Source organism: Artemia franciscana, chromosome 4 (genome assembly GCF_032884065.1).
Source record: "Artemia franciscana chromosome 4, ASM3288406v1, whole genome shotgun sequence".
In the NCBI taxonomy this organism is placed as follows: Eukaryota; Metazoa; Arthropoda; class Branchiopoda; order Anostraca; family Artemiidae; genus Artemia; species Artemia franciscana.
The window spans coordinates 20,002,171-20,028,844 of NC_088866.1; the positions used below are offsets into that span (position 1 = coordinate 20,002,171).

Below are 26,674 nucleotides of genomic sequence, written 5' to 3' on the forward strand. Positions count from 1 at the left end.
CTGGAACCGAAGATCGCTTAACATTGTCGTGGTTCGCCTCTTTAAAGATTTTTTTTTTATAAATCGCTATAATTTTCTTTTCACAATAAACTTTTACTTATTATTTACAATCCGAAATAATATTTACCATTGGAAAATATGTTTCAGATGGCGTTTTTTTCACTTGGTAGTTTTTCTCTAAACGTGTTTCCGGTTGTCCACGACCATGAGGGGGAGGTCGGGGATGAGGAACGGAAGTCTCCTATACGAAATATATTTTGCTCATTTTGGGGTTTACTGTTACTCTTTACTCTCATGATAACATTTTAGATACATATTTTGGCATTAAAATCCACCCTTTGAGACATCTGCCCCCCTCCCTCCCGACAAAACATCCAGAGAACCCTACTGTAAAGATTTCAAGCTTCCATCTACAAGTATTTAGAATTATGTATTTATTGCCAAAAAAATAGGTCATGGATGTCTGTTTTTCGTTTTTGTTTCCTTTATGGATGATCGTATCAAAACAAGGTTCTTAGAAGATCGGGAAATGGGCTCATTCGAACTAAAGTTTCACCTTGAGTGTCCAAAAATAAAAAGAGCATTCAGGTAAAATGGCGCCCGGGGCAGCTACCCCCTCTTTGAATGGCTCTGCTCTGATGCATGCTAGAAGCCTAAAAATCTGAAGATAGATAAGCACAAACACTTAATTAATCGGTATCATAAAATTGTTGAATGTTTGCTTTATATACATTTTATCTCTACCATTGACTTAGTAACTTGGATGACGCTTTTTTAGCATACGCCACCTATTTTATAGCAAGAATTATTTAATCCTGCAAAGGGTAGGCACGGTCAGATAGAAAAAGGATTTGCAAGGTTCTTTAGATACTGGCTGAAAGGGAAGAAAAGATTAAATTGATAAAGCATTTTGCTAATTTTCTTTGTTTTACTGTTTAAACAGTTAATATTAAGGTATTTAAGATATTTTTCCTTCTCTTCTTTTCACCCTGTGACTGGTTTTGTGGAATTTCTTTCTATTTTTTCTTTCTGTTGTGATTGGAAAGGCTTTCATCATGCCTAACCCCCATGATTCAGGGGGATCTGGTGTTCTCACGGGTGAGGACAGTATCATTAGAGTATGGTTGACTAAAACAGGGCAGCCTGGTCTTCATAATCCACCACTGGGTGTAATCATGAAAGGAATTATGTTGTTGAGAAATCAATTTAATGAATGCCAAAAAGATACAATTTTGGTAGAATCCTCAAATGGTTCTAACTGCCTTAAGATCAGAAATCAAGCAGTACTGAACAAGATACTAGCGATAGGGGAGCTAAAGGGTATTTTTACAAGTGAAACCTTATTAGATGAACTGATGGATCAAGGTTTCACAAGAGTACGTCCACTTTTTGGTCAACAGACATCTGACAAGATGAATGTTGATGGGTTTATCCTTACTCCTTCACTTGACCTTCCTGAATTTATTTGTATTCTGGGTATGGAAAAAAAAGTCAAGACATATATTCCCCGTGTCATGATCTGTAATCACTGCTAAAGGCATGGCCACACTGCCAAAGTATGTCGCAGTAAACCTAGATGTTCAAGATGTGCCAACAACCATCTAACATCTTCTTGTAGTATTAAGAGAGAAAATATTACACTATTCAAGTGCCCCAATTGTCTTGGCAACCATCACGCTAAAGACAAAGCATGTCCTGTAACAAAAAATGTTGAAAAGGTTATTGTTAAGGCAGTACAAGATAAAATCACTATTGGTGCTGCAAAAAAAAAGTATGCAGATATCCTTAAATCCAACATGCAACTAAATGACACAACTCCAGCTCTTTCTAATAAAGAATTCCCTCCCATTCCATCCCCTGAAAACCCCACTCCTAGCCCATTCATGTCAACTCAACAAACAGTCTTAGAACCCCTAATTAAGAAAATAATTGATGATATCTTGACAGTTAGAATTCCTGAAATGATCAGCTCATTCCTATCCTCAAAATTTAAACAAATTGAAGATTCTATCTCAGGCCGTTTGGAAAAAATGTTTCAAGACTTTAGTTCCTCACATGCACCATCTGATAGAACATTTAAAGATCTCACCTCAAATCATTCTATTTCTGAAGATGATTTGGAATCTCTTGACTCTGTCCCAATCTCTACTTCACCTGTAAAACCAACATCAGAAATCTCCAATAAACCTTCTCCAGCAAAAAATCAATTCCTTAAAAGAAATGCAAATGCTCTCTCACCTATCTCGAAACAGAAAGCAACTAAAAACAAATGGAAACAATCCTCAATATCAAAGACAGCTAACAGTTTAGAATGAAAATAGTTCAATTTAACACTACAGGTCTACCCATTGATCGTTTGGTTGAGTTAAAAAGATTTTTGGACATTGAATCCCCAGAAATTGTCTGCATCCAAGAATCCCATTTGTCCCCTGGAAGAAATTTTAGCATTAAAAATTATTCATCACATAGAAAAGATAGGGTCCTAAATTCCTCTTCTCAAAAAGGTGGAGGCCTATTGACTCTTGTGAGAAAGGACTTGATTAGCTCTGTTGTCAATGTTGATGTCCAGTCATCAATGGAAATACTAGTTATAAAGGTTGAGATGGATGACCTTCCCCCCTTGTCAGTAGTCAATATCTATATAAATAAACCCTCTTCTTTCAATAACCCAACCTTCAAGAAATTATTAGATCTTTCCCCAAACCAACTAATACTTGGAGATTTCAATCTTCACCATCCCCTGTGGGACTCAACCCACCCTAGAGACCCTCAATCATTGTTGCTCTTGGATTCAATCTCTATCAGTCAGATTTCCCACACACTAATCACACCTAAGAATTTAGGTACTTATGTGCACTCCTCCAATGGTAAAAACTCAACCATTGATCTTTGTTTTGTTGGTAGCAGACTATCTGCTTATAGTAAGGTGTCCAGGTTCCATGACAATCTTGGTAGCCAGCATTACCCACTTATTACAGAACTGTCAAAAAGACCAGTTCTCTCTAAATTTAACATTGCTCCTAGATGGATTTTCAATGATGATAATTGGAAACCATGGGCACTTAAATTGGGGAGTATGGTACCTGCCCTAATTAATGATATAGATGTTTTAAATGAAAATATCACTAAAAGCATCATTGATGCTTCAAATTTATTTTTTAAACTCCAAACACAACTAGTAAAAAATAGGAAAAAAAATGTTCACTTTTGGAATAATAATTTAGAATCACTAAAACAAAATAAGTGTAATGCTAGAAAAATCTGGCTTTCAGATAAAAGCAACCTTTTCAAAAAAATTGAAATGAGAAAGGCCGAAGCTACTTTTAAGAAACATGTCCTAGCTGAAAGAAAAGCAGCTTGGGAAGATATTTGTGAAAATCAGTTTAATCAGTCAACTCCTTCTAAAACACTTTGGAAAAATTTCAGAAAATTTGCAGGTTATCAGCATAGTGATCAGTCTACTCCAAAGATTAAGTCCAATGGTGGTTCAATTATGTACAAGCCATATGAAGTGGCAGAGTCTTTGAATAGTTATTTTGCAGGTCAATCTTCAAATAGTAACACATATAATAACTCTATGTTTATGGAAGCTCAGTTTCCCCCAGGGTCTGTCACTAATCTTGACAAAGATTTTGATATGGATGTGTTAACTTCTACAATACAGTCTCTAAATGACTCTGCAATGGGTGAAGATTTGGTCCACAATAAGATGCTTAGAGCTCTTCCACCGACTTTCTTGGTCCCTCTTCTTTACTTGTTTAACAGATGTTGGGTTAGTGGCACTGTCCCATCTGCTTGGAAGTCTTCTATTCTAGTCCCAATATATAAAGGTAAAGGGGATTGTTCAGACCCAGCTTCATACCGCCCAATTGCCTTAACCTCATGCATTGCTAAACTCTATGAGAAAATGATTAAGCTGAGATTTGAACCCCTTATTGATAATTCTCTTATTGCTGAACAAGCAGGTTTTCGGAAAGGTAGATCAACCCTTGATAACCTAATTCAACTTGATCATGACATTAAGAAAGCTTTTACAAGAAAGAGAGTTGTTTCTGCAGTCTTCTTTGATATTAAGAAAGCTTATGATACATTGGACCCCTTTGCAATCCTAAGACAGGCTCATAAATTTAATGTTGGAAATAATTTCTGGAAGTGGTGCAGGGCAATGCTTTTTAATAGGACTATTAAAACCAGAGTTGGATCCATATGCTCCTCTGCTAGTACAGTCTCATTAGGTGTCCCTCAAGGAGGAGTTTTGAGTCCTCTTCTTTTTAACATACTGATTAATGATATTATTTTGGCTGATATGCCCTCAATAAAGTTTGTCTTATATGCAGATGACTTAGCTCTTTGGACTGAAGGCTCCTCTCCTGAAGCTTGTCAACCCAAGCTCCAGGGAGCAATTGATAAACTGTCAATATGGCTTAATACAAAAAATCTGGTTTTTTCTATCCCAAAGACCACTGGCATGGTTTTTTCTAGGAAAATTGACCTTAGGCAAGATTGTCTCTCAATTAATCTGACTCTATATAAACAACAAATTCATTTTGCCAGGAATGTGAAATTCCTTGGTATGTGGCTGGATAGTAAGTTAAATTGGATTGTTCATATCTCTCATCTTTGTGATGCACTTGAAAAACGACTGAATTTTATGCGTGCTGTTGCTGGGCAAAAGTGGGGAGCTAGCTGAGATAGTCTTCGAAAACTATTCACATCTATAATATATGGAAAGATTGAATATTGTCTCCCTGTCTATTACTCAGCTTCAAAAAAGTTAATTTCTAAAATTGAATCAATAGTTCACCATGGCCTAAGATTAATCACAGGTGCACTAAAAAGTACTCCTATTGCAGCTCTGTTCAATGAGGTTAATATACCTTCTTTAGAAGAAAGATTCTTGAAACTTTCTTCTAATTACTTTATGAAAGTAAATACTAACCAAAACCTCCATGTTCTCAAGGAGTGTCTCATAAATCATACATTTCTCTATGAAAATCGGAAGACATATAGTAGTCCAGCCATTATCAAGTTGGTCTCCTTGCTCAATGGCATAGGTGTTCCTGAAAACCTAATCTTTTCTTGTCAGACCCAGATATCTCCCAACACCCCTAATAGCATTGATAATGTTATAGATATAAAAATCCCTGGCATGGATTGTCCTAAGAATAAAATGAATAGTCTAATCCTTCATCAACTTACACTAGCTAAAATGGTTGAATTTTATAATTGGAAAAAGATATTTACTGATGGATCTGTCTCAAATGATGGGAAGGCATCCATAGGCATTTTTTCTGAGTGGAATGGCTCATCAGTTGGGATTAGAGTTTCAGATGGAATCTGCATTTTCCTTGCAGAATGTCTTGCTCTCCAAAAAGCTTTGGATACAGTGCTGGAAGTAGGATCAGGCACATTTGTTATCTTTTCTGACTCTAAAAGTGTTCTTTCTGATCTAAAAAAGAGGCAAGGAAAAGTTATTCCAATTATTGTTCATCTACAGGGAAAAATTCATAAAATAATGTCTTCTGATGGTCTTCAACTGAAAATGGTCTGGGTTCCTTCTCACATAAGGATTAAGGGAAATGAAATTGCTGACAGTATTGCAAAACAGGCTATCCACCACCCAATTACTTGGAAGGTTGCTCTCACTGTAAATGAAACTTCAAAGTTAATAACCTCTGCTGCAAGTTCTATTAGAATTAATAATAGATGTATTTCAACAACAAATATTTATGTTTTGTCTTTTGAGGGGCATTATATCCCACATCACCTTATCCACCCAAATAGGAAAATTGCAAACTCTATTTTCCGTCTGAGAACTGGTCATGCAATGACCAGATCTCGTCAAGCACTATATCATCTTACAGATAGCAAGTCATGCCCTTTTTTTAGGTGTGTAAATATTGATGAAACTATAGATCACATTCTCTCAGAATGCCCTCGTTTCACAACTGAGAGAAATATTCTGATCAGAAAAATTGAATCATTGGGCCTGAAGACGTCCACTCCTCTCGTTTTAGGTTTCACTCGTGTTAGTAAAGATAAGGAGTTAAAAATATTGGAGGCATTGGGAGTTTTTGTGTCTTCAACAAAGATTTTCAACTGGTTGTAATTTTTTTTTTTTTTTTTTTTTTTTTTTTTTTTTTTTTCAGTCAAAAGAGTGTGGTGAGAAGAGAAGATGATTTGATTTGTTTGATTTGCATGTTCTTTTCGTTTCTGTGATTTTAAGTTTAATTATTGTTTGGTGATGCAGAGGGCGAAAGCCGAGCGTATTTTCTCTACAACAGATACTGGCTGATGAAAACTGATAGGTTACTTAATTTTTTTTTGGGGGGGGGACTAGACAACTGGTAAAACTGTGATAAACCTTATATGCTAGTTCTGATTATTGTTTTCATACTCACGGCATTTTTAATTTTTGCACCTGTACAGAGCTTAGCCTGCATAAATGTGGCTAAGACTCTCTGGAATATGTTAGGCCCCGGCTATTTTCACCAGATGTTTCTGGAATAATTGGAAAATATGTTCATAATTGTTTTCATTCGTGAATGAAACCTCCTTATAAAAATCTGCATAGCCTATAGGCTATGTTAGGCCCCGGCTATTTTTACCTAATGATTCTGGAATAATTGGAAAATATGTTCACAATTGTTTTCATTTGTGAATGAACCCTCCTTATAACAATCTGCATATATACTCTCTGAAATAATGAGTTAGTAATACTGTATGCTACCCAAATAGATCTAGGACCCTATAGACAGAGCCTGGAGTGTAGAATATGCGTAGTATAGTATTATTAGAAAACAGTGGCTTCCTAAAGGATACATTATGTTATTATATCTACAATTTGGGCTGTTGAGAAAGAATCAAGAAATCAGAACATAATTCTTATGGCTAAAGTTTAGCCTATAATAACAGACTATTCAGGTAGTTAAGAAACAAATTTACCTTCTAAGTCAGTTCATTTGTGTCAGAAATGAACTCTCCCTGTGCAAACTGTGTTAACTATGATTATTCTGAATATTAGGCCTATAAAGTATGAATTGTTAACATTTCTGTATGTGAAGGAGCTTATATAGGCCTAACCTTAAATTTGGATTCAAGATGCAATTCTGACTGTAGAGGTAAGTTTTTACTGAAGAGATAAGTTCTGACATATGGAATTCTGTTAGACAGCAACCAAAGGGCAAGGGCATTAGTGTTGTGTGTATCCAAATTTTGACTACTCATTATAATCTTATGACACTAACTTGGCATTCAGCAGAGAGAGACTGAAACCAGAGTTTTGCTTAGATTCCCAATAGGCCTACTTAGTGCTTGAGCCAAACACAAAGTTCTATCTGAATAATCAGTAAAATTCTAGTTAATTGACTTCTTGCTATCTTGAAAAGGATTTAGATTAGGAAAATGAAACTTTCAGGGATGGGTCTACATGCTAAAGTATGTCCTGGGAAGGTATTTTAAAGTACCCACCTTTACCCCTTCTCCCTCTTGAGGGCCCTGAAATTTGCCTACATGACCTATTGAAATTTTGACAAAACAACATTTATCTTCAGTCACTAGTTGCTTTTTCTCTGCCTTTAGTTCTGAAAATGCAATTCCTGTTATTTGAGTAGAATTTTGAGCCACATCAATGTTTTTTTTTTCAAAATTTAGGAATGTATTTACACATCTTTAAAACCTTATAAAATGGAATTGAGCAAAGTTATGAAGCTGAAAACAATTTTGTTGTACTTCAATTAAGCAGAAGATCTATTTTGCATGGTCTCACTTTTATAACACACATACTTTTAAAGGTCATCAAAGGTCCTGGCCCTCTGGAGAGAAGGAGTGGAGGTAGTTGTCAAAATACTTTCCCAGGACATGCTTTAGTCTGTAGATTCATCCCTGAAAGATCCATTTTCCTAGCCTAAACCCTTTCCAAGATAGAAAGAAGTCAATTAACTAGAATTTTACCAAATAATCTATTAATATAAACATTGCCCATTCTTACTTTATGATATGCTGGAAAATTATAGTTAACACATTTTAAGGATTCTTCCACTACAGGCCTACTTTATCTGTACAAATATATAGCCCAAATTATATTTTCCCCAAGAATTTTGCCATCTGCCACTCTTGTTTTTGTTAAATATGCAGTTTTAAACATTATTTTGCTAGGATGAAAGTAAATACATCACCTCGTTTTTTTTTTTGTTCTTTCATAATTCAGTTATTGCTTCTGGGGATAAATCAAATTTTGAGCCCTCAAAGGTGCTAAACCCTAACCTAATTTTAAGAAGTGCCTGAAATCATCGTAAAACAAAAGTGATATCATTTTCAACAGGTTTCTGGCTCTTTTTGAGAATTCAGTAAATATGTCATTCCAATAATTTCACTAGAATAGGAGTGAATAGATCACTTGATGCCTCCTTTATGCTCTTTTGTAATTCAATAATCACCCTTTCTGAAGGAAATTACATTTTGAGCCCTTAATCTTAGAATACTATTGCTTCCTAAAAGTTGCATTATTACTATTGGTTTGTAAACTTTACAACTTTGACTTTGAATGCCTGCAAAAAATCAAGAAGTTGAGGTATTAAATATTATTTTGGTACTTACCTGTTAGCTAGTAGCCTATGCACACAAGAATGTGGATCTATAAAATCAGACAATAAGCAGTTTATTGCTATTTGTATGCACAGACAATTAGCTTCAGCTCAGTGGAAAGCTATATCTTAGTAAATATTTAGTTGGTATTTTGGTTAGGTTAGGTTGCATTTTGCATGCAACCCTGCTGTTTCATGAAGTTGCTTGCTATATTTGGGTTGATGAGTCAAGAGCTTCTTGATTGTAGTCCTGCTGTAGTCATTCTTTGTCAAGATTTTGCTTGAATCCATCTACCAAATCAGCAGCCACTGTATTTTCAGAGAGTTGATTCCACAAGTTTGTTACTTACTGGCTGAAGAAATGGCTTATTTATTGGATTGAGGAGTATTTGTTGAAGATTTTTTTTTGGAATACTCTCTAATCACAAAATGTTCCAGTGGGGACAAGGAGATCAGGAAGAATATTTTTGGAAATAATGTTGCCATATTTCCTCTAGCATGTAAGAGTAATTAGCATCAAATTATGTAAATCTTCATATGTGTATGTATGAAGATATGGCATTTGTTTGAGGCCTTCAACCACTTTGATTGCCCTTTGCTGAACTCTGTCTTTGTTTTCTTGGAGTAGGGTGACACCAGGAACATTCCAACGTCTATGGGTGGGCAAACTAGTGCCTTGTAGAGCTTCTTAAATACTTTTGGGCATATTCTGGAGATAGTTCTTATGATCTTTCTGAGAGATTGGAGGGAAGACAGCAATACAGATTTTATTTGGGTGCTGAACCTAAGTTGATGATCAACAACAACAGTATTGATATTATATTGGACTATTGGTATTGTGGAGTATCCTATCATCAATAAGTATCAATATTCTAATCATTGTTTATATAAACAACAGAAATAAACAATAATCAACCTCTACTTGATAATCTGAACCATTTTGTTGATAATTTGGCTAAAATCCCAATAGCCTTCATTATCCTAAAAGTCGGTTGATGATGGTTGGTAGCCTACAATCAGTTGATGATGGTGATACAAACTCTATTGATGTGCTGTGACCTAGTTTAAATTTATCAAACATTTCCTATAGACAGAGTGTTTCTTTCCCAATGTGTTATATACTAATGGATGCAGAAAAAAACGCTTAACAAAATAATACCATTTTTGTCTTATTCTGTTTTTTATTAGACAATTACTTTATTTGTGATAAGTGCCATGTCACTGAATTAGTATTGATTATCTTTCAACCGTTTTTTTTTTCTTCGAAGTTGTAATAAGTGTTGCCAATATTTTGCCAAAATCGACAGTATAAAAAGTGTTGGCATTTCTGATGAATTGAGAAAAAGACCTGAAAAGCGCGTTCAAGAAAGCCCCTCCAAGTCAGACCGCTGTATGAAATGCCTGACAGGCCTTGACGAGAGTTCTAAATGTTTGCAGTGTGACTCTTGCAGCAAATGGACTTGTGCTATTTGTTTAAATTTGAATGATGAAGAATTTGCTGCATTGAGCTTGGCTACTAGTAAGCTTGAGTCCGCATGGAATTGTTCTAAATGCCTTACAAGCCCACCAACTCATGCCTCCAGTGGAGCAGACATAATGTCTGCCATTTCAGCCGCCATGTTGCCATTCCAGACAACTATCACCCAGATGCTAACTGAACTGGTCAATAGTACCATGGATACATTGAAAGCTGACTTCAAACTTTTAAACACTAAAGTGGTTACTATTGAGCAAAACCTCTCCACAAAGTGTGATGAAAAGACTATCAGTTGATTGCCCAAGAAGAAATCAAATCTGCTAATGTCTCAGCCCTGAGTGCATCCAATATTATATGAATAGTTTGAGCTGAAAAGAATCATGATAGTCGAAAATTAAATATTATTGCACTTGGAATACCAGTGTCTGGTGACCCATCTATTTTTATTCAAGATTATTTAGTGCAGCAGTATTGCATCAATCCTGGTGAGCTAATTAATGTTAGACGTCTGCCATCTCGTCCAAATTCAACCCCAAACCCACGTCCTCCACCAGTAATTTTTATGGTGTCCAATTTTAAGGTTAAGAAAAGAATCCTTTAGAAATTGTTTGAACTCAGAGCGGACTTCCAGTTTCGATCCAACCAATCCAGGGAGGACCGCCTTAAACATAGAGAGCTTGTCCAGCAACTGAAAGTGAGAACAGCGCCAGGTGAAAAAAAAATCTTGTAATCAGGAACTTAAAAATCATCACAAAAAACGATGCAGACATGCTGCAGACTGCAGTTCCACAGCAGGGGATGATTTTGGACTAAGCTGTAATGTTTCTCATCTGGACAGACTATTGTCACCAGATGAGAGTGTAAATAGTTCATTTGTTTCATTTGATGATGATGTTTCATGTATTAATGAGTTGTCCTCAAGTAGTTCCCATTTTTTCAGTGCTAATTCAACAGTTTCTTCTGATGCTTCATCAACTGAGCCTCTCTCTGCTGGTGTATTTTTTGCTAATAAATCATCTCTGCACAGTGCAACCAAAAGTGCAACTCGTCATGCAAATGATATTGGAAAATTAAGGATTCTTAGTGCGAACACTGATGGCCTCTTTAACAAGGTTCCAGAACTCCATCTCCGCCTAGCAAAATAAACAGTTGATATTGCAGCCATATCTGAGATATGCCCCAAAAATGTGAAACAGCCTCTTACAGCCCAAGCGCTTGAAATCAGTGGATACCAGCTCATATCTAACATTGAGTCCAATGCCTGCAGGAGAGGTGTTGGAATATATGTAAAAAGCAGTTTCAAGGTAAGCACTTTGATTCCTTCTCCCCATTTCTGTGTTTGGGTTGAGAATGTCTGGGTTAGACTGCAGTGTGGTAATTCTACAATGGTGGTCAGAGTGGTTTATTGTAGTCCTAATACTCCCTCTTGCCTTGAATCAGAACAGTATCTTGCTAATATCATTTCTGATATTATCAAAGACTCTTGCAACCAACATGTGGTGATTCTTGGAGACTTCAATTTTCCCGATTATGATTGGGTTGATGGCTCTGGTTTTTCAGCCAAAGAACAGGAATCTCCATTTCTTACTTGTCTGTCTGAACATTCGCTGTTCCAAACTGTTGACCAACCTACACGGTATAGAGATGGTCAAGCATCCAACATACTGGACGTAGTTATTCTTAATAATCCAGATTTGTGGACTAAAGATGAATTTCTTGCCCCTATTGGTAACAATGATCATGCTGCTATCCTCACAGAATTGCGCTTGTCTACTACTCAACCTCTTCCTAAACAACACAAAGTTATTGATTACAGGCGTATCTCTGAGAGACTTGCTGACTTTGATTGGGATGCCATATTCACTTCAGATATCAAGGAATCTTGGCAGAAATTCAAAGCTGTATTGCTAGTTTTTGAAAAAGCTCACACTAGAACATTTTGGACGAGACAGGCAAAAACACTACCCTTCATGACTTGTCTAACTAGAAAACTACTGAATAGGAAGAATCGAACCTGGAAACACTTCAAAAAAAAGAAAACAGATGCAAAATATCAGAAGTATCAAAAGGCACAGAATGAGGCCACCAATTCCATCAAACAACTGAAGAAGAGACATGAAGAAAGGTTAGCTGAAAATATAAAAAATAATCCCAAGCTGTTTTGGCAGTATGCTTCTGTTAAATGTTGAAATAGGCACTCTGTCCCTGATTTGACTCATCATGGTCAGACAGTTTCAGACCCAGCTATTAAAGCCAAGATCCTAAATAACCAATTTGCATCAGCTTTTACATCAGAAACTGCTAGTAAGCTCCCGGCTCCCCCCTCATATATTGTTACTCAACCAATGACACCCCTTGAGCTGACTGAGGAGTCTGTTATGAAACAGCTAGCTTTGTTGGATGTAAATAAATCTGCAGGGCCAGATGGCCTCCACCCCTGTCTCTTGCATGAGTGCAGAACAGAAATAGTATACCCACTCTCAAAACTCATTAGACTATCTCTTGATAGCTCAAAGCTTCCTGCTGAGTGGAAAGTGGCATATATTACCCCCATTCACAAAAAGGGAAGAAAAGATTCTGTGGAAAATTACCGGCCTATTAGTATTACCTCTGTTGTTGTTAAGCTTCTTGAACATATTGTCAACAAACCAGTTATTGAGCATCTTGATAGGAATCATCTTCTTAACAGTTCTCAACATGGTTTCCAATGCAACAGATCAGTTGACACTAATCTGCTTGAGTCATATGACTATATTACAAAACTACTGGAGTTGGGAACCCCTGTTGACATGATCCTCCTTGATTTTTCAAAAGCATTCGACAAAGTTTGTCATAGGAGACTTGAGCTTAAGCTACAATCTATTGGTTTGGAGGAAAAAATTCTTAAATGGATTCTGGATTTCTTTAAGAATCGTGTTCAGCATGTAAGACTGTTTGATGCAGATGGCAATCCTATTCTATCCTCCTCTCAGAATGTTATCAGTGGGGTTCCTGGCCCCACCATGTTTAATATTTTCATAAATGATGCTCCTCTAGCACTTAAGAGCAGGATGACGTTATATGCTGATGATTCCAAGGTAATTGGTCCAGCTAACACTCTTGAAGATACTTCCCAACTTCAAAATGACCTTGATCCCCTTAGCATGTGGGCGAAATCTTGGCTACTCACATTCAATGTGTCAAAATGTCATGTTTTACACTTTGGGCACAAGAATATCAATACAACTTACTCTCTTTACGGTCAGCTCCTTTCTCCAGTATTGGAAGAACGTGACCTAGGAGTAATTGTTGACAATGATCTTAAATTTAGCACTCATGCAAAGAAGGCAGCAGCATCAGCTAGCTCATCACTAGGGCTCATAAAAAGAACAATTTCCTCCTGTTCTCCTAAAATTCTGAGCCTTTTGTATAAAGGACTTGTTCGGCCGAGGCTTGAGACAGGCACGGTCCTTGCATCCCCCCTTTTCAAAAAAGATGCTAAAATTCTTGAAGACGTCCAGAGAAGAGCTACTAAGATGGTGAATGGACTGTATGAGCTCCCTTACCCTACAAGGCTGTGCAAGCTGAAACTCCCAACTCTGGTTTATAGAAGAAGACGGGGTGATGCCATTCTGGTTCATAAACTTATTAATACAAAGGCAGTTCCTGGTCTTCTTCCTCTGGCGTCTCAGGATTCTCGTACAAGGGGACATAACTTGAAGTTATCCAGGCATTTCTCCTCAAAGCGGCAACGCGCCCATTTTCTTACCAACCGTGTTGTCAACCTCTGGAACAAATTACTGCCAGATACCGTTGCTGCCCAAACCACAGACAGCTTTAAGAATCATCCTGACAACGAATGGTCAAAAAAAGAATGGAAGTATAACTGGGAAGCACTTGAATTGGAATCAGCAACATCAAACCACTAGTCAAGTGTATGTATTCAACTATGTGTCATGTGTTATCAACTCGGAGTTTCTACAAGGAAAAATCCTTATATTGCTCCAAGCTGCAATTTAAGGTAATTTAAGTTAAGACCATATCTTCAGTAACTGACAATTCTGGTATTGGATCAGGTATTAAATCTGCAGGTGCTGCAGGGATAGTTAGACAAGATCAGATGGTGAAAGTGGAGGTAAACTGGGTTTTCAAAACACTAGCCTTGTCTACTGGGGAAGAGTGGGTTAATCTGTAATGTTTTAGGTCAGAAATGGTTAGGATTCTTAGCAGAAACATGTCTCTAGAAGGATATGGGGTTTGCCTTGATATATGTGGTAAGCTGCTCCTCATGTTCAGATTTTAGTTTCCTAATTGTATTTTAGGCAAGGTTCTAAGCCTTTGCATACTTCTGCCAATTTCCCTGTGTTTTCTTGTTTTGTACTTTTTCTGGGCAGTTGCTTTCCTGATGATTATTCTTTATGTATCCTTCGTGAGGAATGGAATTGGAATAATATATGGGAGGGTGGATGGAAATTTTTTTTTATTTTAATTCCCAAGTTTTGGTTTCAATGAAGATGCAAAAAAATTTCTAGGATGGAAAAAAAGAAAATTGGATGTGTGGTAGAATAAAAGAAGAAAAAGGGGAATAGTTAAATATATTTTAAATGAGAAATAACAGAAGTGATCTAAGCAGTGCAGGTTACCAGTGAGTGCACTATCTTGTTTGCTGCTAAACAAGAAGCCCCAATGGATTTTTTTCTTGTCAGTTATTCAGAGATAATAGAAATATGTGTCAAACATAAAATTTTGTAACATTATGAATAATAATAACAAATATTTTTATCAAAAGAAATTTCCTTGACCCTCTCCTCCTTTTGTTAAGGAAACATTAACATTATTGCCCAGAAGTATTACAAATATAAGGCAAAGGTTTTGATGAAAATGTATTCATAACAAAGGTGTACACAGGTCTGACTGTTTGAGGAGGTGGTAGTCAGCTTTTAGGGGGGAAGATGCTGTCCTGGGGGGCAAAAATATGAAAGTGGTCTGTTAAAGTGGCCAACATTTTACGTTTACCTGGGTGGGGGGCAGCAAGGGAGCTCTGAAACATCCTTGTAGTACCGCCCTCCCCACCTGTCCATAAGCAATACACATATGTATAAATTTAACTTTCATACCCAATTGTTTCTGAACCTACCAAATATATCAGTTAAAAATCAACAGAAAATGTCAGGTTTTGTTAACAAAATATTTTGAATTTACAGTACAATGGAATCTAAAACAGACGCACTAGACACTTCTATAGGTAAACCACTGGTTGCTGCTGATCAAAATGGGCAAAATGCAGTAGAGGATTTTGTGGATCCATGGAATGTTCATACCTCATCCATGAAAGGAGTTGACTATGACAAGCTCATAAGTAAGTTAATATTAATTTTTAATGTTTTCTGTAAGTGTAACAATTGTCCAACAAGGAATGCCCTTTCACGGAATGGGAAGGACTATCAACCTCTACCTTAAAGTACCAAGGGCATCAAGATAGAAATTTTTTTTTGCTTTGTACCAAATTATAGGACTATTTATCTGAAAGCTCTGATGTTCATATTTTTATTTTGGCTGTTTCAGAGTTATGTAGTTGTCAGGGTAGTATCCCATTTTCATCAGTATTGCTACATTACACTCTGAGAATAACTAAGCAAAAATATTTGGTTAAATTTACAACACCGTTCATCTGTGATAATTCAAACATCAACAATTTGTTGATTCTATGAAACAGATAAACCTTCAAAGGAAAACTACACCTTCTTAATCTGTTTGGTGCCACCTGTTTTTAGCTTGTTTTTGTTGATTTTTTTTGCAACGTTTTTTATTTATTTATTTGGCTCCACTACTACCAAAAATTAGATGCCTGAATTAGGAGATTTTCTTTATTAAAACCTAATTCTTGATTTTTTTTTTCTAATGTTTTAAGGCACTCCTAGCTGTACAAGTTTTCTGATAGAAAAGGATGTGGGTTTCACTGTCCTTGGTGCTTTAACATTTGTTAAAATAAAATCGTTTTCTATTGAATGGACTAGGAGATTCTTTCAGACAGTTTGTGGTAACAGACTGTCAGTAAAAAATAAGCTATAAAACATAGTTAAACTAATATAAATTAAAAAAAGTCAAACCTGTTAAATTCTGAACTTAAGGGGCATATCCACAATTTTTCTTCAGGGAGATAGAGTAAAAAACAATATATATATAATGCATCAAAAATTCATTTATATGCACTTGTGTTCTCTTTCAACTAGCTGGCCCAAAATTTTGGGGGGAGGGGGGGGGTGTGTTCAAACCTGTAAGATTTGGTTAGACTCGAACAGACTAAGAGATTCTTTCATAATGGTGATCTATTAAGTAAATCACTACATTTTAAATACATGTCTACAACCGCCAATACTTCTTGCATCAGCATAACCTCATTCTCCTACTAGATTTAAAATTCACTAATTAGATTTAAAACTAAACAAAGCACGCGTGTCCGTACAACAGTTGTATTTAAATGTTATGAACTTTCATCAATTTGCATATATTTCAATCAATTAATAATGTCAATTTATTCAGTTAATCCAGTCAATAAATTAACTCACCCAATTCGATTGGTTTATTAACTAATAATACTTATAATTTAGTAAAAATAACTATCTTCTTGTGTCTGAGAATCATACACAGGTCTTTGCCTGATCTCAGTTGTTGCTTGTTAGGATATAATCCACAAAGAGATACACTGAGAAGCCATTGCTGAGTGGCCCAGAAGAACCTAAGCTATAGTAAGACGGCTTTGAAAAATGGTTGTTTTGTTGAAAATGACTAGAGTTGTGGGCATGGATGTTTCCATTTCCTCTAGATTTCTTGGGACTCTCAGTCTTTATTGGAGGTCCCCTAACTAAAAGATGATCATGTTGTAAAATACAGCCAAGACATGGCTTATCAAGCTTAGTGTTTGAATTTTACCGTTCTTTATTAGAGTTTGTATTATTCTCATGAAGAAAATTTCTATTATTCTTTCTTTTAAAACTTCTTAGAAAACTTAATATTAATCTCATGCAGATATTTATTTCGAAAATCCTTTTTTACAGATAAATTTGGTTGTTCTGCTATAGATGACTCACTAATTGAACGATTCAAACGAGTTGCTAAGGTTGAGGAAGTTCATCCCCTCCTAAGACGGGGTGTATTTTTTAGCCATCGAGATCTTCACGTCATCTTAGATTGTGTTGAGAAGGGGCAGAAATTCTACTTGTACACTGGTCGTGGCCCCTCCTCTGATGCAATGCACTTAGGACATTTGATTCCATTTTTGTTTACAAAGTAAGTTGTAGTTTTATGATTATTGTCATAGTTTATGACAATTATAGTTTATATATTTATCATAGAAAATATGATATTTTGTAATATAAGAAATATTGTTTGATAGCTTATAATTATGTATTTATATAGATAGTACATACTTATGCTCTAATTTTGTATTTAGTTTTATAATTTTAAGTTGATTTCATATTCATAATAATTAAAGCTAATACTAAAGAGTTGATTATGCGACTACCTAACTAAACAAATATCTTTTTAACACAACTTTGTATTTGATTTTTTAAATCTTGTATTATTAATTATTTTAATCATTTGTTCATTTACTTGGTGCTTCAATATCTGTAGATATTATTTTTCTAAAAAAAAAAAAAAAAAAAAAAATCCAACTGAAAAAAACAAAGCAAACGATTATGCTCTGAAATCTGAACCTGTTTTTTAGTTTGATATTTATGCTTATTTATCGCGAATATATATACACTTGGCAATCGTGTAAGTGGTGTTTACTATTATTTAAGGGTAGTTATTCGATGATACCGTTGAATCATTTAAGGGATATTTTTGATGATGTAGAGGAGTCATGTAACGGATTTTTTTTTTTTTAAGTGCGGATTTATATTTTCTCTGGTATTTTTTCAAAATAGCAGACAATCATTAATGGCTATTGGCCAAGGTTACGAATAGTGGCTCTCCAGAAGGAGACATACAAGGACAAAAAGAGAGGCGTTTTTAGATTGCTAATTTTATGCTCCTTTTTATGAACTTGTTCGCGTTTTTGGCAATTCATACCCACCCTCCCCTCTATATAGCCTTAGGCTATATGCAAAACAAACTAAAATAAAAGTTGCTCCATTATATTCCTTATTTTATGCCCTTTTCCATTATAATAGTCGTTGCCCTGGTAATGCCCCCGCCCCATTCCTTTGATGGAAACATATATAGCCCTAATAATATAGTTGTTTATTGTTCTTTCAGTCGATTGGTCTGTTGTGAAATCGGTTACTCTCTATCGACTTCAAGATATTCAGTTTAGCCGGAGTGTTTGCTGAATATTGGATAAAATAAACTATTTTAAATGAGTTAAAAATGTGAGTAATAATAGAAGGAAACGTGATGATCCGATCAATATAAATATATCCTAGTTTTTATATAGCAAAGAGATATATAAGATAATTAAGGGGGAGGGTGAATTGTGAAAATGTAAACAGAACTGTGAAATTAGGCATAAAATTAACAATCTAAGAATGTCTCTTTTTATAGCACTTGGTATAAACCAAGTGTCATATAGCAATCGCAAATTCTGTCGGTCTGTCTGTCGGTCCCTGTTTTGCTACTTTAGGCACTTCCAGGTAAGCTAGGACGGTGAAATTTGGCAAGCGTATCTGGGACCGGACCAGATTAAATTAGAAATAGTTTTCTATTTCCCCGATAGTTTTCCCGCTCTTTTTCCCGATTTGACCATCTGGGGGGAAGGGGGGTGGGGGGCCGGTTAATTCGGAAAAAATAGAAAAAATGAAGTATTTTTAACTTATGAGCGGGTAATGGGATCTTAGTGAAATTTGATGTTTGGAATGATATTGTGTCTCAGAGTTCTTATTTTAAATCCCGACCGGATCTGATGACAAACACTTCATCATCTTCCTTGTTTTCTGTTTGCTAAAGACCTTTGTAAACGCAGAGATAGTCGTTACCTTGATCTATCGTTGTTGCCTCAAAATATTGTTGAAATAACAATACCATATTTTGAGTCCAATTTGACTTAGTGTCTTAACAAAAATCCAGATTTTTTTATATTTTAAAGTTTAATAGCAACTAACTATTTTCATCTTGATCTTCTACTTCTACCCTTGGTGGTTCCAAATGCCTACTGGTACCACTACTAACAACTCACTGCAACACCACGCCATAGAGTTTCTTTGACATGGTGAACTCAGAACCTTTTGATAATGTTTGCTTTAGTTTTCCTATGCCTTTGGGTATAATTACAAGAATCAGAAGCTAATCTGTTAATCTGGTAATGTTGAATTGGTCATACACACCGTTACTCATTGACCTGGGATGCCAGTGCATTCAACTAAGTTTCCACTTGTCTCTTCAGAGTACTCAAAAAATCCAGGAGCTCAGAGTACTTATACGAAATATACTTCTCTTGAGGCATTCCACTTAAAGCCTTTTCGCAGGTTATCTTAGTGACTTGACTATATAGCTGAGCCATTCGAAAGAGGAGAATTTTTCCAGTAGATTCAAAATGTCTTCTTAATTATTTGCATTAGATATTCGAAACCACGGCTTAAGAAAGCTGTGCTTAAACATGGTATTGACAATGTATTCATTAATTTTCTATATGAGCTTTGTTAAAATTCAATTGAAGACAATGATCAACTGCAAGAAGTAGTTAAGAGACATACAAAGCAACGTCGCTCACTTGTACATGCCCAATCTTGCAAAAAGAAAGGAGAAGGTTTTAAAAGAAAGCGGCTTGTTCAAGCGGTTGATAGTTTCTTTTCATTGTTACTGCCGATCATTGCAGGACTTGTAAACAATATTCTTTAGATGGCTAAACCTCACTGATTGACGTCAATTGAACTCGCTCTTTTACCAACAGAGCACCAAAAAGGCTAAGGATATTAAGGTGAAGATTCCAGGAAATGCTGAGAGAAATGTCGAATTAAACCTAAACACAATGAAAATGCAGGCTGTCCAAAGGGTGTATCCCAGGAAGGACTTAGGCTATTGAGTTGGGGTTTTAAGTAATTACCTATTATTAACTACCTGTAGCTTACCAATCGCTTATATTAACTTCTGGAAGATTAAAAAAAACTTCTTTTTTTAGACAATTGGATATCCGCATTTTGTAAGTTTTTACGCAAGTGTGTCCATGCAAAGTAAAATCTAACAGTGACAAACAAAAAAAAACCTAAAAAACCAATATGCTCAAAAAAGGAAACAAAAAGTGCTTTAATTTATAGGGTAAAAATTCCATTAAACCTTACAGACCGGGACACCGGGACACAAATGACGACCGGGACACCGAGACAGAGGGAATATAAATGACGACAAACAGTCGTGGTTTTTTAAGGGGAGGGGATCGTATCTATTGCATCTTGTCCTATCTATTCTATCTTGTCCTATCTATCTATTTCTATATCAGGAAGTCTGGATCCTCTCCTCTGAATTTATCTGAAAAGTCTCTGAATATCTGAAACATGTGTCTAAATTTTAAAATAGATCTAAGCACTTTCCTGCTAAAGTTGGTTGAAGCGGCGAGGGGGGGGGGATGCCTAGGAAAATCACAATTTCCATGCCTTATTTTATCAACCTACTTGCTCCCCTAAATTCAAGCCTATCCTATCAGTGTTGAAAGTTTTAACAAGTGTTCTTCTGAAAAGCTGTTTCTGGAGTGGAATTGCAGGGACCAAGCGCTCTCTTTGTGCCCCCAATAGTATTCTTTGAAAATCCTTGTAGGATTTCACTCCAAGCAAAGAACAACATGCGTACGCGTCTGTTCAAACAGATATGTATTGTTACGTGGCTCGGTTTATTCAGTGGCTCTCTTATCCTATTTTAGCCCCGATCACAGGCGAAGAAATCATTTTGTAGCTCTACATCGTCGATAATTTGCAGAAAATACGTTCCCACGAATTTTTGCCGTGGGGGATAAAAAGAATTGGTAGTTTGAATAGGTTTATTACAAAATCATGGGAGCTGACATATTGCCTTCCCTCCATCCCCCCAACCAAAAAAAATTGTTAACGATATTCTATTTAATATCGTTATTGTCGTTTGGAAATGATTTTGGAAATCATTCCAAAAATCATGGGAATTCAGTTTAATAGCTCTCTCCAGGGGGTCTTATTCGCGATGGGGTGGGAGTGGGTCGGGGAAGAGGGTTAAGTGGGAGGATCTTTCAGTGGAAGAATTTATCATGATGGAAGAAAATTTTCATGAAGGGAGCGCAGGATTTTCTAGCATTATTTAAAAAGAAACAATGAGAAAATGAATAAAAAATAGTTTTCACCTGGAAGTAATGAGTAGCATTAAAACTTAAAACGAGCATAAAATATTACGTATAAAAGAAGGTTTTCTCCTCTACAATACCTTGCTCTTTACGCTAAAGCATTTTTAGTAGTTTCAAATATTTAATCTACGGATTTTGTGATTCAGGGTCACTCTTAAAGATTTGGGATGAAATTCAAGTTTTAGTGTACAGAGCGAGGTATTGACGAGGGGGCAAACCCCCTCTTATACATAATAAAAAAAGCGTAAATATATAGCCCAATTTATATATTTCCCATGCCTTAAATTGAATTAACGTTGACGTAATCAAGAAACGGAAAAACACATGTGAAATATATCATTTGGGCTATATATTTGCACGTTGGGGAAGGTGGGAGGGTAAAATATAATTGAAGCGCCTTCAAACCGTGTTAACTAGAATTCTTCTACACATTATGAAGTAAGAATTGTTTTCTTAACATATCTCCTTCTTAACAGTGCCAATTATAGGCTTATACCAAAAAGATCCTTGAATTCATTCAACATATTTTCTTGATAATCATCTTTGAATCTAAAATACAATTTATGAACAATTACGTCAGCTATTCCGAAAGTAATTTTTGCTTTGAAATAAAAAAAAGCAAGATGATTTGTTTTTTAACTTACGCTTTCGGGATCTACACCCTTAGCCTAAAATTCATCGCAGTTTATCCCCTGTTGCCAAAACTGGATTTGATTTTTTTTTTTTTTTTACATTTTCATTTTTCAGTTCTTGTCAGTTTGGATGTGGCCAAATCAAAAGTTTTTAAGACTTTTTGGGAAAAATTGAGTTTACAGCCCGCCCTTTTAAACTAAACAGACTATATTGACTTTTTCAAAAGATTTGTTAACAGAGTAAACGCTGGAAAAAAAAGAAAAAAAGCAGTCAGCGAAAAAAGGCAGAAAAATAAAAAAAATCGGTTTAGTGTCTTCGAAATGTATTCACTACAATTTTTCTGCATATTATGAAGTAAGAATTGTTTTCTTATTATGTTTCCTTCTCAATAGGCCCAGTTCTAGGCTTATACATTATTTTGTTTTCTTATTCATTTTTGTCTAATGTAAATACTAAAATAAGGTACTGGTAAAAATCAGTCAGTGAAAAAAAAGAGAAAATCGTAAAAATTTCTGTTGAGAACGCCGTTCAGCCGTCATCAGTGAAGGAATAAGATTTTTTTTTTTTTTTATACAAAGTTACTAAAGTTTAAAGTCTAACAGACAATTTTTACAAATCTGACGAAACAAAAACTAACACAAGAAGTTCCTTTCTTGAATAACGGTGAAAAAGCAGCTGAACATTAAACCCATATTAAGTGGCTTATTAAATTATCAAATGGAAAAATTTGTAGTCTAGGTTTTTTGAGTGGAGGTCGTGGCCCAGCTATTTGTAATTTTGTACCCTTTTCCATTGATGTGTGTTCTTCGTTGTTTCTTCGTTCTCTTGTGTTTTGTCACCCTTAGCTAATCTGGTCTCAGGAAGTAAAATTGATTTTCTTTTGCCCTAGCTTGTTCTCACAGTATTTGGAAGTCTTCTTTTTTCACTCAACAGAAATAATCAGGAAGGGGTTTTTAAAAAATTAAAATTGATTTTGCTGTACCTTTTATAACTTACTACTGAGTCTCAATAAATATCCCCCCTCCCCCTTCCGTCATGGATATTACAGAATCATGTTTTAATTTTTGTTCATTTTAAGTAGTAATGGTATGAAATTTTACTCCTTTGCTTCATTTGTCTAAAGCTGCTAGATTCTATTAATTCTAGATAATCTATAGCAGCGTACATAAAAGGCGTCAATGCATATTTTATTGGAAAGCTGGCCAAGTTGGCTCCCCACAAAATCGTTTAGTATCCAAAATAGAACTTACTGTTTTGTAATATAGAGGACGTCATTGTAAATTACAACAATTAGATTTGATCAAGGGCTTTGACGGAGGTAGAGATTAAAGCGTTCTTTTGGCGCTGCTGAAAGTAATTAGTACAAATAAGAACCTATAGTCACCCTCCAGCTGCTGAACGTACTGTTTGATGTCTAGCCGTGACGAAGGTTTTTTTTAAAGCCGTTGTCAAGGTTGGATGGGCTAAAACCAGTCCTGGTTTCCAAAATCATGTCTAGGGTGTTAATTCTCCTGGATGTATGAAGTGTCAACCGTGGTGTTAGAAAAGATCCCCTGAGGACCAAACGAGGTGGGAAAATAAGTTATCTTGCTAGTACTCCTTCTGAGGATTAAGCATTGCTGAAGGATGGCAGTAGAGATAGACTCTCCCCTCACTTTTGACAGACGAGTGTTGCCTGTCCAATCCGATCTTGATATGATGAATCAATCATGACGATTGATGAAGCTGGCGTTCTTGATATGGTAGAAACTAATGATGGGCATCTTGACACTACCAAGGAAGACTTATTCTATGAAGGCAAAAAAGAGATGGGAAACCCCTATCCCGGGGTAACAAGCCTGAAAGGGCATTAATAGTTGTGTGGTAATTGTTTCATTCTTTCTTTTTGCGTGGGGGGAATGGGCGCCAGTTTTGACTCAGCTTTTTTGGGTTTGTCCACAGTAATAATAATTATGTTAATAGTAACAATAAGGACTTTGATTTCTTTCTAAAACACGAAAATATCTGGAGTTAATCAGCTTGCCTTCAGAATATCACCAGATTTGTTTTTCTCAGCAGAGAAAGATGCTTCAGACAGTGAAATTTTTATCTTCCTAACCTGACAGGAATTATATAACAGTCTGCAAATGGCCTTTATACAATCCTTTTTTGTATCCATTTTCTTTGAAATTGCAATCTGTCGAAGTTACAATCTCCTTGACTTTAGGCGCTAAAAGCTTTTTCTGAATGATCCTCATACATGGTTATTTTTTATTCACTTTTTTGAAGTTGCCATCTCCAGGTATGGAAAAAGTTCCAAAGCTGCCAGTAGCAGAATTCACCAGAATTCCAAAAGCTGCCAAATCTACCAACAAATTTCAAAATCCACCAACAAATTTCATTAGGTCATGAAAGCTGCCAAGTAGAATTGGTACTTATTTACCCCACTTTTCCACGGCGGGCCATCTCCCTGGCTTCAGGCACTAAGACAGTCCGCGAATGGCCTCCCTACTGTATTTTTTCAGATTCGGTTTTATAAATAGCCGCAGGAGGTTTGACTTTTTTTTTGTATTGCCATAGGAGGCACTAAAGTATTTAGAAACGGTCTTGATAGAATTATTTTCTTATATTCTTTATTTTTTAGATGGTTACAGGAAGTCTTTGATGTTCCACTTATAATCCAAATTACTGATGACGAAAAATATTACTGGAAGAGCTTAAGTTTAGAAAAAGTAAAAGAAATGGCAGTCGAAAATATAAAAGATATTATAGCTATGGATTTTCACCCAGACAAGACGTTCATTTTTAGAAATTTGGAGTATATGGGGTAATTATTCTTTTATGTCTTTTTCACTATTTTATCAGATTTACGTCAACAAGAGAACAGATAAATTGAGAGTACAAGATATAAGTCAGGATATAATAACATTACTGTGTCTATGTAATAACATTACCGTGTCTATGGTGGATGTTAGTTATAAAAACTTATAGTTTTAGCATAGTAGCATGACCCATTAAAAATATCGGAAAAATAGATTAAAATTTAATTATTAATTAATACAAATTAAAATTAAACAACCAATTAAAAAAAATGAGAGAATTCCTCAGCATTTAATCTATGAATAAACGCTGGAGGAAAGGCTGACGATTTTATAGCGTTAAATATATAAGACGCAATTGCGTTTAATATATATAATCTCATAATTTTGAATGTTTGGCATATAAAATGTTTAACGTTATACCATGTTTTCTGTAACTTGCAACCAGATATTCTCCAATTCGTGTGAAAATGGGTCAATATAAAAACACTTGTCATATCTTAACATTGGACAATCTCTGTTGCTAGGTTGGAAAAAAAAACAAGGCTGAAACACCTGAAGAAAACCATTTACAAAAAATAAAAATTTAACAAACAACCACAAATTATTAACTGAGAAAGATTAAGACTGAAACAACCGGAGAAAACAACTATTATAACAAATAATTATAGAACAACAGTAATTATTAACTGAAAAAGAATCGTTAAAAAAACTGTAAAAATCAAATAGTTCGTGGTAACGAACTGTAGTAAAGAGCAACCTGGCTCAATAGTAACCGAAACTCTTAAAAACGGATTTTTTTTATAAAAATAGTTACATCAAAAGAATTGCATTGTAATGCTGATTTTAAATATATAAGTTTAGACTTATCCATCAAAAGTCACGAGCCTGAGAAAATTTGCCTTATTTTAGAAAATAGGGAGAAACACCTTTTAAAAGTCATAGAATCTTAACGAAAATCACACCATCAGATTCAGCATATGAGAGAACCTTTTAGCAGAAGTTTCAAGCTCCTATCTACAAAATTGTGGAATTTTGCATTTTTTGCCACAAGACAGATAACGGACGCGTGTTTATTTATTTTTTTATTTTTTTTTTTCATTTGTAAACTTATTGATCCAGTGGTCCTAGAATGTCGTGTGAGGGCTCACTTGAACGGAAATGAAAAGTTCTAGTGTTTTTAAGTGACCAAAAAACTGGAGGGCATCTAGGCCCCCTCCCACGCTCATTTTTTCCCCAAAGTCATAGGATCAAAATTCTGAGATAGCCATTTTATTCAGCATAGTCGAAAAACCTAATAAATATTTTTTTGGGGACGCCTTACTCCCCCACAGTCCCCGCGGGAGGGGCAGCAAGTTACAAACCTTGACCAGTGTTTGCACATAGTAATGGTTATTGGGAAGTGTACGAACGCTTTGAGGAGAATTTTTTCAGTTGGGATGAGGGGCTGAGGGGAGGGGGTTATACGGGGGGAACTTTCCATGGAGGAATTCGTTATGGGGTAAGGAAATTTTCATGAATGGGGGAGCAGGATTTTTTAGCATTTTTTAAAAAATACAATGAAAAAATAAATATGAAAAAGTTTTTTTTTTCAACTGAAAGTAAGGAGCAGCATTAAAAGTTAAGCGAACCAAAATTATAACGCATATGAGGGATTCACCTCCTCCTAATACCTCGCTCTTTACGCTAAAGTAATTATATTGATTTCATCTATTTATTCTACGGCCTTAGTGATTCAGGTGTCATTCTTTAGGAATTGGGATAAAATTTAAACTTTAGTGTAAAGAGTCAGGAATTGACAAGGGGGTGAATTCCCTCATATACGTAATAAAAACATACAAATATAGAAGCTCGTCACAAAAGTTATTTCGTGAGTTCCGTAAATTTTTACTTAATA

The 26,674-nt window shown here is 35.5% G+C and overlaps 3 protein-coding genes across 4 annotated transcripts in view; 2 read left to right on the top strand and 1 right to left on the bottom strand.

Moving 5' to 3' along the window:
- LOC136026112 (tryptophan--tRNA ligase, cytoplasmic-like) overlaps window positions 1-26,674 on the top strand; it is a 287,826-nt gene that overhangs the window by 166,069 nt on the left and 95,083 nt on the right. The gene's annotated exons all lie outside the window — the stretch shown is intronic.
- Window positions 1-26,674, bottom strand: part of LOC136026115 (importin-5-like) — a 145,658-nt gene that overhangs the window by 115,036 nt on the left and 3,948 nt on the right. The window lies entirely within an intron of this gene.
- LOC136026116 (tryptophan--tRNA ligase, cytoplasmic-like) overlaps window positions 867-26,674 on the top strand; it is a 50,048-nt gene continuing 24,240 nt past the window's right edge. The window contains exons 1-4 of one of the 2 annotated variants that reach the window (XM_065702399.1): window positions 867-954; window positions 15,246-15,400; window positions 17,100-17,331; window positions 24,603-24,785. In XM_065702399.1, coding sequence (XP_065558471.1) covers window positions 15,250-15,400; window positions 17,100-17,331; window positions 24,603-24,785 — 566 coding nt within the window. In that variant the 5' untranslated portion in view covers window positions 867-954; window positions 15,246-15,249. Of the gene's footprint in view, window positions 955-6,279; window positions 6,309-15,245; window positions 15,401-17,099; window positions 17,332-24,602; window positions 24,786-26,674 lie in introns of those variants that run through there. The other variant, XM_065702398.1, reaches the window with a different exon arrangement.